This window comes from Struthio camelus, chromosome 5 (genome assembly GCF_040807025.1).
Source record: "Struthio camelus isolate bStrCam1 chromosome 5, bStrCam1.hap1, whole genome shotgun sequence".
NCBI lineage: Eukaryota > Metazoa > Chordata > Aves > Struthioniformes > Struthionidae > Struthio > Struthio camelus.
In genome coordinates, this window is record NC_090946.1 from 80,961,771 (window position 1) to 80,976,416 (window position 14,646).

At 52.0% G+C, this 14,646-nt stretch overlaps 1 protein-coding gene across 4 annotated transcripts in view; it reads left to right on the forward strand.

The window, feature by feature from the left end:
- The first annotated feature begins 7,765 nt into the window (after positions 1 to 7,765).
- MAP4K5 (mitogen-activated protein kinase kinase kinase kinase 5) overlaps positions 7,766 to 14,646 on the forward strand; it is a 71,766-nt gene continuing 64,885 nt past the window's right edge. For 3 of the 4 annotated variants that reach the window (XM_068947591.1, XM_068947590.1, XM_068947592.1), the window contains exon 1: positions 7,854 to 8,058. In XM_068947591.1, coding sequence (XP_068803692.1) covers positions 7,951 to 8,058 — 108 coding nt within the window. In that variant the 5' untranslated portion in view covers positions 7,854 to 7,950. Of the gene's footprint in view, positions 8,059 to 14,646 lie in introns of all 4 variants that reach the window. The other variant, XM_068947589.1, reaches the window with a different exon arrangement.

A 14,646-nucleotide genomic window follows, 5' to 3' on the forward strand; every position in this document is an offset into this window, starting at 1 on the left:
AGAAATGCTAGCTGGAAAGCAGAGAGGATGAGAAGGAGGATGGAAAAGGAGCTGGGTTAGTTTGCGAGTGTAATTGAACTGCGACGGGCTCAGGTCCTGTTTTCCTCGTTCCCTTGGAGAAGCGCTGGTGAGGTCCAGCTTGTCCTGCTCCATTTTACAAGCGCGTCTGCTCCTTTCTCTTTGCATTGTGGCCCTGCTGTGTCACAGTGAAAGAGGAACAGATAGCCTCGATCCCCTGCTGCGGCCAGGGGACCGACTGCGTGAACTGCCACGCTCTTTTCCCGCACCATTTTCTATGACCCCAAGCCAGGGCTCAGACCTGCTTTCCCGATGGTGGTTCAGCGTTTGCTCGTTTTCATCTAGTGTCCATCCCCACGTTCAGCTGATTCTTCCTCCCTCTGTTTTTCCCGTCGCGGGCAGCCTCTCCTACGCAGCATCTGCATGTGTTTTGCTGACCAAGTTGCCAGACGATGGGGCCGCGCAGAGCTAATTTCATAGCAGATGCGCTGAACAAGTGCGTGGAGGAAGGGGCTCGTGAGAAATAACAATGCCAAAGAGGGGAAAGACAAAAAGAATAAATAGCACGCTGAGGGCAACCATGGCAGGGGGGTCCCCGAGTCACTCTGACCGGAGATACTGAGGCGGAAAGGCCACAGAATTAAGCAAGAACCCAGATTTTAATACAACACGTGTAGTGCTCACAAAGCTTGTGGGGGCAGTTTCATAACTCACCTCCAACCGACTGGCCCCCTTCCCAAGGCAGCAGTTAGCAAAGCAGTTACGGTTGCTTTGCACGTCCACAGTCCTCGGCAAGCTGCAAGCACCCGCGTCGTGCAGTGTTAGGTAAGAGGTGTGAAAGGGATGCTGAGAAGTCTCTGCTGGGCCGCAGGTGCCCTGGAGCAGTCACCGGGGTCTGCTCTTGAGGAGATCAGTGCTGTCCTCAAAGTTTTCTTGATCGTTACACAGACACGGCACTGTATTAACCCACATCCTTCCCAGAGTGACAGATCGAATCTTATTGTGACTGCAGGAGATCCTTGAAGGCGTTCATTTCTTCTCCTCGGTAATCATTAGCACTTCAGCCTTGTCCATCTTGACTCTTCCTCGGCTTCTGCTTTATTGTAGGAGCAAGCAGAAGTAATATAGATTGTAATGATGTTTGAGGAGCTTTGCGAGATGACTTTTCCTCAGCAGTTGGCACTCGTCTCTGACAGTCATTTGTCAGCACCGTTTCCGTTTCTGTATCCTTACTCTAGGGTTAAGAGGTCGCAGTTCCTAGGAAACATCAGCAAGCCATGAAACTGAGAATCAGCTGTGGTTGGCGTTCCCCTTGGAGGCTGAGGCCTTTCTAAGATTTCCCTGCTTTTTTCTTCCTGAAACGTTTTTAAGTGAAGGAGATCTTTGCTTAGGAAATCCTTCTATTCCTGCTGTTCCTATTTCTCACCCCAAATTGGGTTATGACCACCTACATGGGGTTTTCAACCAGATGAATTCTCTCTGCTTCCTCGGTAAACACTATCGCACCCTGCGGCTGTAACTAAAAAGCTGCCGCATTTCACTCTTAGAGAAGACAGAATCTCGGCGGTAAATCCAATGACTTGTTTAATCAGTCTGCACAGCACTTGGAAGTCCTTCATCCCGGAAGAGGCTCTGCAAACTGAAGGAACTATTTAAGAATAGGAAAAGTGATTTGGATAAAAGAGCCACCAGCCAAAAACTTCAAGCAAACCTTAGTTTACTGTTGCTCAAATGGTCTGTTAATGACCACTTGCCTTGCAACTTTCCTAAGCTCCGAGCGCACAATTTTCGCGCTGTAGGCTGCCCTTGCGCTGCCTGGATCTGGTCAGCGCTGAGCTCGGGAAAAACAGGATATTGCAGAAGTCCTCTGTTAAACAGGGCTAAGATTTCTGTGGTAGCGTAGCAGGCCAGTTTCCTTTAGGTTCCTGAACCCAAAATAGCATGCTCAGGACACTTGCAAGGTTTTGCTGAATTTGAATAAAATATCCCACTCCGAGTATGGATTCCAGGCCAGTCTGTGCATGTCTCAGTGCTGTATCTGGAGCGTCACTGCCTCACAGCCCCCAAATTGCTCCCTTCTGTCACAGACCCTGAGATACACCAGCGCTGCAGGACTGCAGCCTCACGAGCTTTTTCTTCCTCCCTCTTGTTTCTTTTTAAAGATCAATAAAATCTGTTCTAAGCCCAACTTCCCATCTATTTCCAAATTTGTTTTTAATCCCTCTTTCCGTCCTCCACCGACAGATGGACACTGTATTTGAAACATCCCTCCCCACCAGGCTCCTTTCTACAACGTGGCTTCATTAAGTCCGGGCCAAAATTTGCGCGTGCCAAGTTTGTTTCTAGGATTTCCCCTGAAGATCCACCTCTTCCCCGGGAAAGGCTTCCAACGCCTCGTGTGTCTTGGCAGAAATGACTGAATCCACCTGCCTGCATGATTCAGCAAGAAGCTCTCAGCATGCTCAAGCCAGGTTCACCCACCTGGAACGGGCAGGAACAGATGGGTTTCCAGGCGCTTCTCCAACGTCCCCGTGCTGATAGGCTCTTAATACTGCTTTTAATTGAGCAGTCACACTTTCCCGTGTCGTCGCACTAAGCAGTCACGGACTGCGAAGCTGCTTCACCTCTGCTCTCCCACGGTGCACAGCCAGCGGGTGGGAGTGGAGGGGATCCAGCTGGTTTCCTTCCTTTTCAGTGCAAACAGCACAAGCAGCTGCAAAGTGTGCCGAGGTCCATTTGCACAAGCAACGTGGCACTAAAGTAAGGTGCCTGCACTAGTTCCTGCCCTTCAGCTGAAAAACAAACCTTGGAAAAGAGTTTGGGACTGACCTATGTCTCCTCTCATGCCATGCTCCTACGTGGGATTAAAGTCTCTCGATAGCCTCATACGGCTTCGCTCAGGGTGATGCTCAATGTAGAGTCAGCTCTTGGCCTGGAGGGAAGCTCTGACCTACAGGCTTGTCCCGCTCCTCCCCGGGAGCTTGGTTATTCTTGTCTCTTCCCTGAGCATCTCAGCAACGACCCCTACAGAGATCCTGAGTCTATCGAGACACCGCTGCTCTCCTGAGCCAGCAAATCCCTGCGTTGGACGTATGGACAAGAAGGCATCTAACAGGCCTGGATGCCATCTCTTCCTTCTCCTCCTCCCCAGGGCTACTCGCTCTGCTGTGTTCCCACCGTCCACCTTGCCAGCACCTCTCTCTCCTTCTGCTCTTCCAACAGAAATAGCATGCTCCCTTCAGAGTCCTTGCACCCAAGATTTTTAGGTATTTTTCAGCAGCGAGCGACTGTTAGGGCCTCTGTGAAAGCTGCCCTGCTTCTTCATGGGTGTCACTAGACAGCGCTCAGCAGCTAGTTAAGGCAGCGTTAACGAAACCCTGAGCTGAAGTGACCCTGAGAAGCCTTCACAGGTACAGCACCCGCCAGCTGCGTGCAGGGTGGGACTCGGTGGCAGAAGCTGCGAGCACAGAGCCTGAAACATCTCCTCGGTCGTTCTTGCGTTTTCCCATCTGGCAGGCTCCGAGCCCACGGCAGCGGGGAGCGGTGCTCCAGCAACGCCACAACGGAAAACCCACCTGAAAAACCAAAAACTTGAAGGAAAGGTACATTTTCAATCACAGGGAAAACGCTGCAGCGTTTCTTGAGAGCCTGCCTTGTCTCCTCGACATTTTTGTTCCATGCAGCATACACAGTGCAGTAGTGAATCAATAAGCTGGAAAGCTGCAGGCCTTGCCGCTGATTCATGAGCCTTTGGCTTCTGCCTTGCCATGCCTCTGAGGTCTTTTATTACTCAGCTGCACTGCAAACATGAAGCAATCCCACATAATACTTCTGAATACCTTCAGTATGAGATTGTTTGACTTCGTTAAATTAAAGATATCTTAATGACCTGACGAAATGGGCCGAACGATTTTTTCTTCCTCCTAGTGTGTCATACTCCTGAGTTTCTTATTTTAAAATACATCTGCGTTCACACGCTCAGTACATTCCAGCGCTTTTGAAAGTGCCTTCATTATATTGTTCAGTTAGACGTTTGCACAAACGGTTTTGTATCTGCCGTTACCAGACAAATCTAGATGTCTCATTACATTAACCTTTGGGGTTCTTCCTCTTAAGACTACAATGCAAACAGGTCGCGTTCTCTAATCCTGCGTAATGCCTTACGTAAAAGCTCTTAGCGTTCCACGTAACGCTGGGACCCATCCAGAGGAAAGATGCTGCATCAAAGCACGTTCCTTAACGTGCTTCAGCAGAAGAGCCACGTGGTCTAGGGTTATAAAATGCAAAATGGGAATCAGTGCACGCGCAAAAGTTTAAGCCCGAAAGGATACGGCGCCAGGCCACGCTCTGGCACTGTACGCTCTGACGCTGGCGGCATGCCGCAGGAGGCCGAACACCCAGGTGGGAAGTGCAGAGTAACCTAGCGAGGGCAGAACAGCAGCCGCTACAGGAGCCTTTGCGTTAAACTGCATTCTTCAGAAGGCCCTGGGCCCAGCCTTCCTGCACCATCTGCCACTGGAAAATGAAACGGCCTGTTTCCTGCGCTGTCCTCCGTGTGAAATGAAAAGTGGTGTCGGACCGTTCGGCCGAGGAGGAGGAAAGAAAAAGGACAGAGGCAGCTCGCTATCAGGAGCACAGGAAGCTAATTTATGGGGGGAGAGGTAACTCTTTTGTTAAAAACCGTTTGGAGGAAATACAGCTCCCGAAAGGGTAAATAGTTTTTTTCTCTTCTTTATTTGCTGGGTGTTCAGGAAAAGTTACGTATTTTTGTTGGAGAGAACATACAGGATGTAGAAGGCTTTCAGAGCGCAAGGGGAAATTAAACGTGAATCTCTGTAAGTTAGCGGTCACGTGCTCCCTGTCTCTCTGGAAGCAAAGCAGTTTACATTATGGAGCCTGCTGCTTCAACACTCGCTTTCAAGTGAGCGCATAAATAAAACCCCCATAAAATCTGAAGAGACTGTGTAGATCCCGAGAGTCTGGCTACGTTGTCTGTGAGTTTAACCTAAAATAGCGCAATGATCCTAATGAATTATGCTGCAGACCTGAGCCTGGATTTTGGAGGAAAAGCTTATGCAATCACCAGTGCTGTTTCAGGTACTCACATGTGGAATTTCTCAAAGTGCTGGAGTAAGCTTAAAACACAGACTCCATTTTTAAACTGAAAATCAGTACCAGGCTATTTTGTCAAGAGACTACTAGACCTGTAGGGGCTGTGGGGGTGCCAAAGAGGCAGAATCTGTTCTCAAATAACCAGTCCCCTGTCCTCAACACCACCCAGGCTCGTACATCTGGCATCCATTTCATTTCTTCTACCTAACTTTTGCGAACGTATTTCCCACATGCAGCGTGTGGTTTTTTTTTGCACCTAGAAAAGTCACACCTCCTTTTAGGTCTAAACGAGTCTGGTGTGCGTTGAACACTGTTGCTAACAACGGCGTTCCTCCAGCCCGTACCCTTTCCTTCTGGCGTGTCAAATCGTTTAGCGTTCTTCTGAGAGGCTGCAGGGTGGGTTTCGCTCAGAAGTTTGGTCGCTCCACTGAAGACAAAAGAAGGAAAGGCAGATGCAGACTACTCTTGGCCTCGCCGTTCCAAAGGGGCGTTTTGGAGTTCAGGAGCCCGAGGAGACGAGTCCCAGCAAGTCTGAGCCCCGCCGCACCTATCCATCGCACCAGCTGCCCGCAGAGCCGAACGCTGCCGCACTCAACTCGTCCGCAGACAGGATTAGGGGAGAGGGCTGCAGGGCCGCCATCCCACCTGCCCATGATGGGGCCACCATCCCTGCAGCCACAGACAGGGCCACCATCCCTGCTGCCAAGGAAGGGGCCACCATCCCGCCTGCCCATGATGGGGCCACCATCCCACCTGTCCAGGATGGGGTCACCATCTCTGCTGCCAAGGACAGGGTCGCCATCCCCACCTGCCCAGGACAGGGTCGCCATCCCTACCGCCAAGCATGGGGAGACCATCCCACTCGTCCAGGATGGGGTCACCATCCCCACCTGCCCAGGACAGGGTCACTATCCTGCCTCCCCAGGATGGGGCCACCATCCCTGCTGCCAAGCATGGGGTGACCATCCTGCTTGTCCAGGATGGGATCACCATCCCTGCTGCCCAGGATGGGGTCACTATCCTGCCTGCCCAGGATGGGGTCACCATCCATGCTCCCCAGGATGGGGCAACCATCCCGCTTTTCCAGGACAGGGTCACCATCCTGCCTGCCCAGGACATGGCCACCATCCCCACCTGCCCAGGATGGGGCCACCATCCCCACTGCCCAGGATGGGGCAACCATCCTGCCTGCCCAGGACATGGCCACCATCCTGCCTGCCCAGGACAGGGTCACCATCCCTGCTGCCCAGGACATGGCCACCATTCCTGCTGCCCAGGACAGGGTCACCATCCTGCCTGCCCAGGACGGGGTCACCATCCCCAGTGCCCAGGACAGGGTCACCATCCCTGCTGCCCAGGACAAGGTCACCATCCCCACCTGCCCAGGACGGGGTCACCATCCCCAGTGCCCAGGACAGGGTCACCATCCCTGCTGCCCAGGACAAGGTCACCATCCCCACCTGCCCAGGACGGGGTCACCATCCCCAGTGCCCAGGACAGGGTCACCATCCCCGCTGCCCAAGACAGGGTCACCATCCTGCCTGCCCAGGACAGGGTCACCATCCCTGCTGCCCAGGACATGGCCACCATTCCCGCTGCCCAGGACAGGGTCACCATCCCCGCTGCCCAGGACATGGCCACCATCCCCGGTGCCCAGGACGGGGTCACCATCCCTGGTGCCCACGGCGGGGTCCCCACCCCGCCTGCCAAGCATGGGGCCACCATTCCCACCTGCCAAGCATGGGGCCACCATCCCCACTGCCCAGGATGGGGCAACCATCACTGCTGCCTAGGACAGGGTCACCATCCCCCATGCCCAGGACAGGGTCACCATCCCTGCTGCCCAGGACAGGGTCACCATCCCCGCTGCCCAGGACGGGGTCACCATCCCTGCTGCCCAGGACAGGGTCACCATCCCCGCTGCCCAGGACGGGGTCACCATCCCCGCTGCCCAGGACGGGGTCACCATCCCTGCTGCCCAGGACAGGGTCACCATCCCTGCTGCCCAGGACGGGGTCACCATCCCTGCTGCCCAGGACGGGGTCACCATCCCCGCTGCCCAGGACGGGGTCACCATCCTGCCTGCCCAGGACGGGGTCACCATCCTGCCTGCCCAGGACGGGGTCCCCACCCCGCCTGCCCAGGACGGGGCTGCAGCCCCAGGCCCCTGGCCGCCCTTGGGCGAGTGGGGTCCGCTCTTGCCGACACGTCCCCGGCCGGGCGAACAGCTCGGAGGTGCCCGGCACCAAAGCGCTCTGACCCACGCCGTGACACGAAAACAGCGTGGGCAGCCTGGCGGGGGTGGCGGGGGGGGGGGGGTGAGGTCCTGCCCGCCTGCCCCGGCCCTGCTGGCGCGGCCCGAGCGGCAGCCGGAGCCGCCGGCGGCCTTCGCTCGGGGGCGGGGGAAGGGGCCGGGCCGGCGGCCGCGCCGTGGCGCTGCGGCGTCGCTGAGGCGCCCTGCCGTCGCGTCGCCTCCCGGCCCGGCCCGTCCCGGCTCGGCTCGGCTCGGCTCCCCCTCGGCCGGCACGACGGGCGCGCAGGTAAGAGCCGGCGCGGCCTGGCCGGAGGCTCCGGGCCCGGCGGCGGCGGCAGCAGCGGCGGCAGCGCCGCCGCCTCCTCCTTCCCCCCCTCCCCCGCTCTGAGGAGCCGCCGGGCCCAACGGCCGCCGCCGCCTTTGTGCCGGCCGAGCCGCTGCCCCCGCTCAGCGCCGCTTTGCCTGGCAGGCGGCGGCCGCGGCCATGCGGGCCGCGGGCTGGCGGCCGCGCTAGGCGACGACGAGGAGGAGGAGGAGGAGGGCGAGGGCGGCGGCGCGGGCCGAAGATGGAGCAGCTGGCGCGGCCCGGCGGGGACATCCTGAGGCGCAACCCGCAGCAGGACTACGAGCTGGTGCAGCGGGTGGGCAGCGGCACCTACGGCGACGTCTACAAGGTGAGGAGCCGGCCCCCGCTGCCGCCCTTCCCCCTCGCCTCAGGCCCGGCCCGGTTCGGCCCGGCGAGCCGCTGCCGCCCGGCCGCTTCTCAGAGGCGGCTGCCGGCTGCCCTGGCCGCTGCGTGCTGGAGGCCGGGCCTGCCTCGGCGGCCCTGCCCCTCCTGCCCCTCTCCCTCCTGCCCCTCTCCCTCCTGCCCCTCTCCCTCCTGCCCCTCTCCCTCCTGCCCCTCTCCCTCCTGCCCCTCTCCCTCCTGCCCCTCTCCCTCCTGCCCCTCTCCCTCCTGCCCCTCTCCCTCCTGCCCCTCCTGCCCCTTTCCCTCCTGCCCCTCCTGCCCCTCCTGCCCCTTTCCCTCCTGCCCCTCCTGCCCCTCCTGCCCCTTTCCCTCCTGCCCCTTTCCCTCCTGCCCCTCCTGCCCCTTTCCCTCCTGCCCCTCCTGCCCCAGCCCTTCCTGCCCCTCCTGCCCCTGCCCCTCCTGCCCCTCCTGCCCCTCCTGCCCCTGCCCCTCCTGCCCCTCCTGCCCCTGCCCCTCCTGCCCCTCCTGCCCCTTTCCCTCCTGCCCCTTTCCCTCCTGCCCCTCTTGCCCCTCCTGCCCCTGCCTCCCCAGAGGCCTCTCGGCATTGAGCGTGGGGGCGAGCCGACCCCCTCGGAGGAGGCGAGGAGAGGCACCCACCGCGCCACGCCGCCCCGCTCCCTCCGCTTCGTCGAAGCTCGTGGGGAGCGGAGCTGGCGCTCGCTGGCTGTGACAGCGACGTCCGACCGCGCTGCGTCCCCCCGGCCCCGTCGTTGCGCCCGTAGCCCTAACCGCGGCTGGCACGCGCGCCGGGTGCGGACGCGGCCCCTTCCCTCGGCCGAGGGAGCGGGATCGCGCGCCTTCTGCGGGTGCCGAGCGGCTCGCGGGACGGGGCTGCGCCTAAAAGAGAGCTTGAGCGTTTCTGGCCCGGGTTGAGCAAACCTGAGTTTTGAACTGCCCGGGAAGAGCGACTGCAACGTTTTGCTTTGCCACGCTGGAAAGCGTGTTTAAAACAGACCTGGTGCAACCAAGGATAACAATAAAAGGTGCGCTGCTGTGCCGCGTGACAGGCGGTGGTAATCGGTGCGAGCCGGGGGAGGGCTCTGACGGATGATCAGACTGAAGTTTTGCAGATGGATCTTGTTCCCGCTGCCCCTTTGGACCGGTTACCTATGGCCATGGGGAGTTATGTTTAACATAGTTTTAATCTGTGCTGCATATTTACTTTTTTTTTTTTTCCCCCTAGAGGGCTGTGCAGAGATCAGTAAACTTCTTTGCTGGGCAGTATAGCTCTAAACCCTTGAAACTCAACATTTCAGTTTCATAAACCCAAAACTCAGCATTCCTGAAGCTTGTTCGGGTACGTCTGCGTGGTACAGGGCAGCACCATGAGAAATAATCAGTTGTGCTGCAGAAAAAAAAATATATATATTTTTTGTCGTCTCTTTCTGGAAACAGATATATTCTGTTTCTCATTACCCTGCTAATTAGCGGAGAGCTGTACTGACATGCCGAGCAGCTTCCGGTTCCGGAGCTGGTTGGAGTTGTCCTGCTTGGCTCTGCGCTGTGCCATGTAAACATACACCCTCTAAAAAAATAAAGAAACAAGAAACCCCCTCAAAGCCCTCCTTTCTTTGGCTTTCTGAAAAATCTGCCTTCTATTCCTGAAAAAGCCTCAAATAAGAATACACCCAGGCCTCCTGACAAAATTAAGCCAAAGTAAAAGGGGCAGAGTTGCCGTGCATTTGGAGCAAGTGTTAAGTTAATGCGTTTAAAGCCGTTTGAGAGTCTACATGTGTTTCTAGGTCATTGGTTCCCTCTTTGTTTTATACAGCCCTGCAAACAGGGAGGAACTGTATCAAGGGAATAGTGAATCGGATGGTACGCACAGCTATGACAAATATGCAAAGCAAACTTATTTTTAAAAGTCATTATTGTTAGGTTGATTTTGAAAGTAACTAAGGTGACTTTTTTCAGAGGAGTTTAGGTGCAAATATTATACTTTTATTTTTCTTAGTCCCTGATAAATCTCTTCTTAGTAGAGATGACACGTCACGTGCTTTCTGAGGGCTGCCAGTAGTGTTTATGAACTGTATTTCGTAGTCGATATTCAGTTGTTATTATGTTTCAGAGCACAGACAAGGTTTGCTAGAGAGCGCTCTTGAATTAAAATGGAACTTTCCTCTCACCTCTTCAAATGGTTTCTCTGCTCCGTCGTCGCTAATAATGAGTCACCAGTGTCTTCAGCCCAGTTGTTTTGGGGATGTCTAAATGAGGCAGTCTTTCTGATTGTGGGAGATGTGTCTCTTCCTCCGATGCTTTTTTGTGGTAGCGGTTCATGCCTCAAATTCTTCTTGGGGCATTTGGTAGCTTTTAGAGTAATTAGTTCTTTTTTGGAAGTCGAAGGCAGGGGTTAAGCAAAATATTTATGTTCACTGTTAGGTTACAGAAGCATGTTTAAGGCTTTCCTGAAAATCTCCTACCCACTTTACTTTTCATAACTACTATGGAAGCTTAAAATTGAAGTCCCTTTTCTTAGTGTTTATGTTTTTTTTCCTCTCTCTCTGTCCCACGACACACAGCGGTTGATTGCAGGGTTGCTCCTAAGTGCTGGCTTGCTGAAAGTGATTAATACCTTTTTTTTTTTCTCCCTCTGAAATTCATTTCAGGGTTGGTAGGAAACATCTGTAAATAAATCATTTTCTTATCTATTCACAGTATGTGTAAGTAGATCCAAGTTTGGGCCTGCTGCTTCATTAAAACAGTTGTCTCATCTGAGCTGGGAAAACTTTTTTTCTTTTTCAGAAAGGTTATTGCCGTGAAACAGAGTCTAATCCATTGGAAGCATTTCTCTCTAAAAGTACTTTGTTAAGAGCATGCAAAATTGCTGACATCTGAAGGGGCTGTGATAATAAGGATGGGATACTCCCTGGAACTTAATGATTTGATGATAGTGTTTCTTTGTGCCCGCTCACTGTCAAACAGGTAGCGTCCTCAGCGTCGTATCCCTTAACACACTCTCAGAGCCGGGTTTAATTAGGCTTTCCCACCAAGATGTTGTTTGCTCACCCTGCTCGTTTACGTGAAAGTCTCAACGCGTTATTTAAAAACAGCGCAAGCCTCTTTGTGCATCTGCACAGCAGTGCTGGAATAGACACTGTGCACTTGCAGTTAAGGCAGAAACTGTCCGATCGTCCAGTGTCTTAGGACAGAAAACTGAAAAAAGTTGGTAGAAAACGTGAGTGGAATTTAACGTAGTGTGCCAGGAAGTGGCCTGTCAGGTCCCGTCTCGGGTAAACTACTGTATCATGGTTAAACCTTCCCCGGGTCTTGGTCGGTTTTCCTGGGTGCCAGCGTCGCCTTTCAGTGAACCTGTGGCTTCTCGGTAGGGCTTTGTTCTCTGATTTGTACAAGGTCAGTTTTCATAACAAGTCCTGCATGATGACCTGTAAAAGCGAAAGACCACAATCCACTACCACCTCCTCCTAACCACCTCCTTCTCCTCCTGCTACTCAAGGCTTTTCTTCTTGTGGATTTTAACACAAGTTCCCCAAACAAAGTTTTAATTAATCCTCAATTTTGGAGGAGGGGAACAAAAGAATGGTTGATGTAAACTTTTTTTTTTTAATGCTCTTGTTTGGCAGCTGAGCTGGAAAATCATGTATTTGTTCAGCCCAGCACCTTCTGCAGGCTCCTTCTGAGTGATGAATAGCTAGATGTCTGTCTTCACTGAGAGACCATGATAAAATATGATCTTGTGCAGCAATCCTAAAGCTGGTTTGTTTTTATTTTTCCAAGCAGAGTTATGAACAGTGCTACAGCAGCTTTCTTTAAAAGTAAGCACAGGAGAGAAATCTACCAAATTAGTAGCGGAAACAAGAGACACATTTATATTAAATATAATGGAAATTTCATTCCTTCTTGATTCACCTGCTCAGTCTTTCTTATTCTCTTGGGATTTTTTTTAGTAGTAACCTGTGTGGTTATGTCACTCATCACTGCTGCACAAAAATGCTGAGCAGTGAAATTGGATCATGGCAGATAGACAGAGAAGCGTCTACTCAAATATAGTTTTGTTTTTTTTTGAAAAAAAGCATATCTTTTTTTTTTTTAAAGGGTTGCCATAAAAAGCAGAATTCTCTCCAGTTCAAGTCGGGTTTGGGACCTGCTTGTGTGACCAGTGCCTAATGCTTAGAGCTCTGGAGTACATACAATTCCTGTTGTAGTCAAAGGGTATTGAGGACCTGTATCTAGTATTTTGAAAATAATTCTTAATGTCAGTCTGGTATCACAGATTGTGAGAACTTACTGATTAAAGCGTTCTACTGCGTACAGTCACCAGATTAAAAATGGAGCGTTAAGGCTTTGTTTTAGTATCGGAGCAGAATTGTGGCTCTGATGGTTTTTAATCAAATACTCCAAACTTTGCACAAATACATTTTGGCAGCTTCAGACCAACTGGGTTGGACATCCCTGATTCAGCACTTCTGTTCTGGTGAATATACATTACACGCAAAAATTACCGTCAGACGTTTGTCACATGGAGGGATTCCACTCTTCCTCTGCAGATCAAAGCCGCCTGGCTAGCTATGTTTGCTGTAACCATGCCTGAACTCTGTGTACTCTTGGGTTTCCATACCAAGGGTGTTTAGAAAGGCATCGAACCAACTGCTGTTGAGTTTCTTCCTGCTGCTGTAGGATTTCTGTTCTGGAAAACTACATGCTTTTCTTTTGGGCAGGAGTCAGGAAGATGTGTGTTTATTGCTGAGAACTGTTACTCGCTAGCTTGTTGACATCCTCTTTTAAAATATTCAGGAGTTGGGAGGAAGCCTTTGTTTTTCTACCTTTTTTTATCTTTATAACTTTTTTCTTTATTAAGAAATTAGTCTTTATCATGTAGCATTCCCGTTCAGTATTTAAACCCGAGCTGTTTGGGTTTACATATTACCTCCTGCATTCGGTACCTTTCCTGTTAATGATATGTGAGGACCCAGACGCATTTCTCTCGATGTTTAACAAAAGCGTTGCCTTTTGAAATGGATGCTAAATGCTAGCGTGGAAGGATGAGGTACCTGTGCCAGCGTGCTCCGTGTGACTTATTTCTGATCTGATAGCTCTCACCTCCAAATCCACTGTACAGCAAATTTTTTCACATCCTTGTAAGCTGTTGCAGGGTGTATCTCCTAAGAATCGAGCCATAGTGGATTCTGGTATCCCTGTACCAGTATTTAAAGGTACTGTGGTAGAAACAGAACGTTTCTCCTTATGCCCATTTCTCACCATCTCTTATTTTCAGAAGCAGGTAGTCTCAGAAGTCTTAGAAATAAGATGTCATTTCTTTTCCACCTCTTTTTGAACAGCTATGTCCTCCCACATTGGATATCAGAAGTGCCAAAGAAATCTCGGTAACAACTTTTCAGTATGCTTCTGGCAGCTAGTGCCAAGGCTATATCCAGAGAGGCAGCTGTGGTGCTGTTGGTGCCAGCAGTCTTGTCCTGAGTAAACGACGATGTAAGGAGTACCCTTAAGTGTACTAACAGCAGTTGTCTCCAAGGATTGTGCGCGCTCTTTGGGTTCAGTGCATCGTTTGTTGGGGTTCTGGAAAAATAAAAGTTACTAAAGCGTCTCTAAGTCTTAGAGGAACAAAGAGTTGCTGTTATGCTGAGTTTACTGTCCTGTTGGTGCCAGCCTTGGCTCTGATGTCAACTCCAGTTGCGGTATTGCAATCTAGCACTCTTCCTTCAGGAGACGTTCTGCTGGGTGGGTGAATTCCTTATTATTCATTGATTCATATGAATCAATCAGTGGAGGGAGACTAAGGTATCCTACAGACTTACACAGGAAGGAGTTATGAGATGAGAGCGTTTTTAATTTATTATTATTATTATTCCCTCTACGCATATCCTTGCAGACCGGTGCTGGAACACAAGAGGAGCTTTATGTGAGCCATGCCTGTTCTCCTTTGCACCCCAGTGTGAGATGACCGTTCAGAGGAAGTGAACGGTACCGTTCATGCATCCCCTTTGCACTCCCCCCGCCGACAGCAGAGGAAATCTCTGAGAAGGAAGAACAGATCAAAGATCAGAACATTTGCATACTGGTAGCTACTTCAGCTTCACCTCCAGAAGATGCAGTGGTCGTTTTCATTGCCCCCTCATCTGGATAACTCTGAATGTGTGCAAGATTTAGAGCTTAAGGTAGCTCAGTGATTCCAAATTCTCGTGGAAGAGGTGTATAAGAGACGTGCCGAATATCCATGTCGGAGAGAATAGCTCTTCCTGTTAGCAAGGCCATAATGGAGTTTGCCAGCATATTTGGCTGACACCGGTAACTGCCTGCCCCCTCTGCAGCTGGAAAGAAAAATATGCTTTCTACCTTTATTCGTATTTGGCACCCGGCATCTTAGTTGTGGCTATAAATGAAAAGAAGAGGTAGTATCAGCTCCAGGTGATTCAATTTGGGAGCAACACAGATTTCTCCTTATTCATAAAAGTCATCTTATTTATGAAAGTTGTTCATCAGCAACCTTGATGTCTTGCGTTTTAAGTTGTTAAGAATTTCTTGCACTTTACCATTT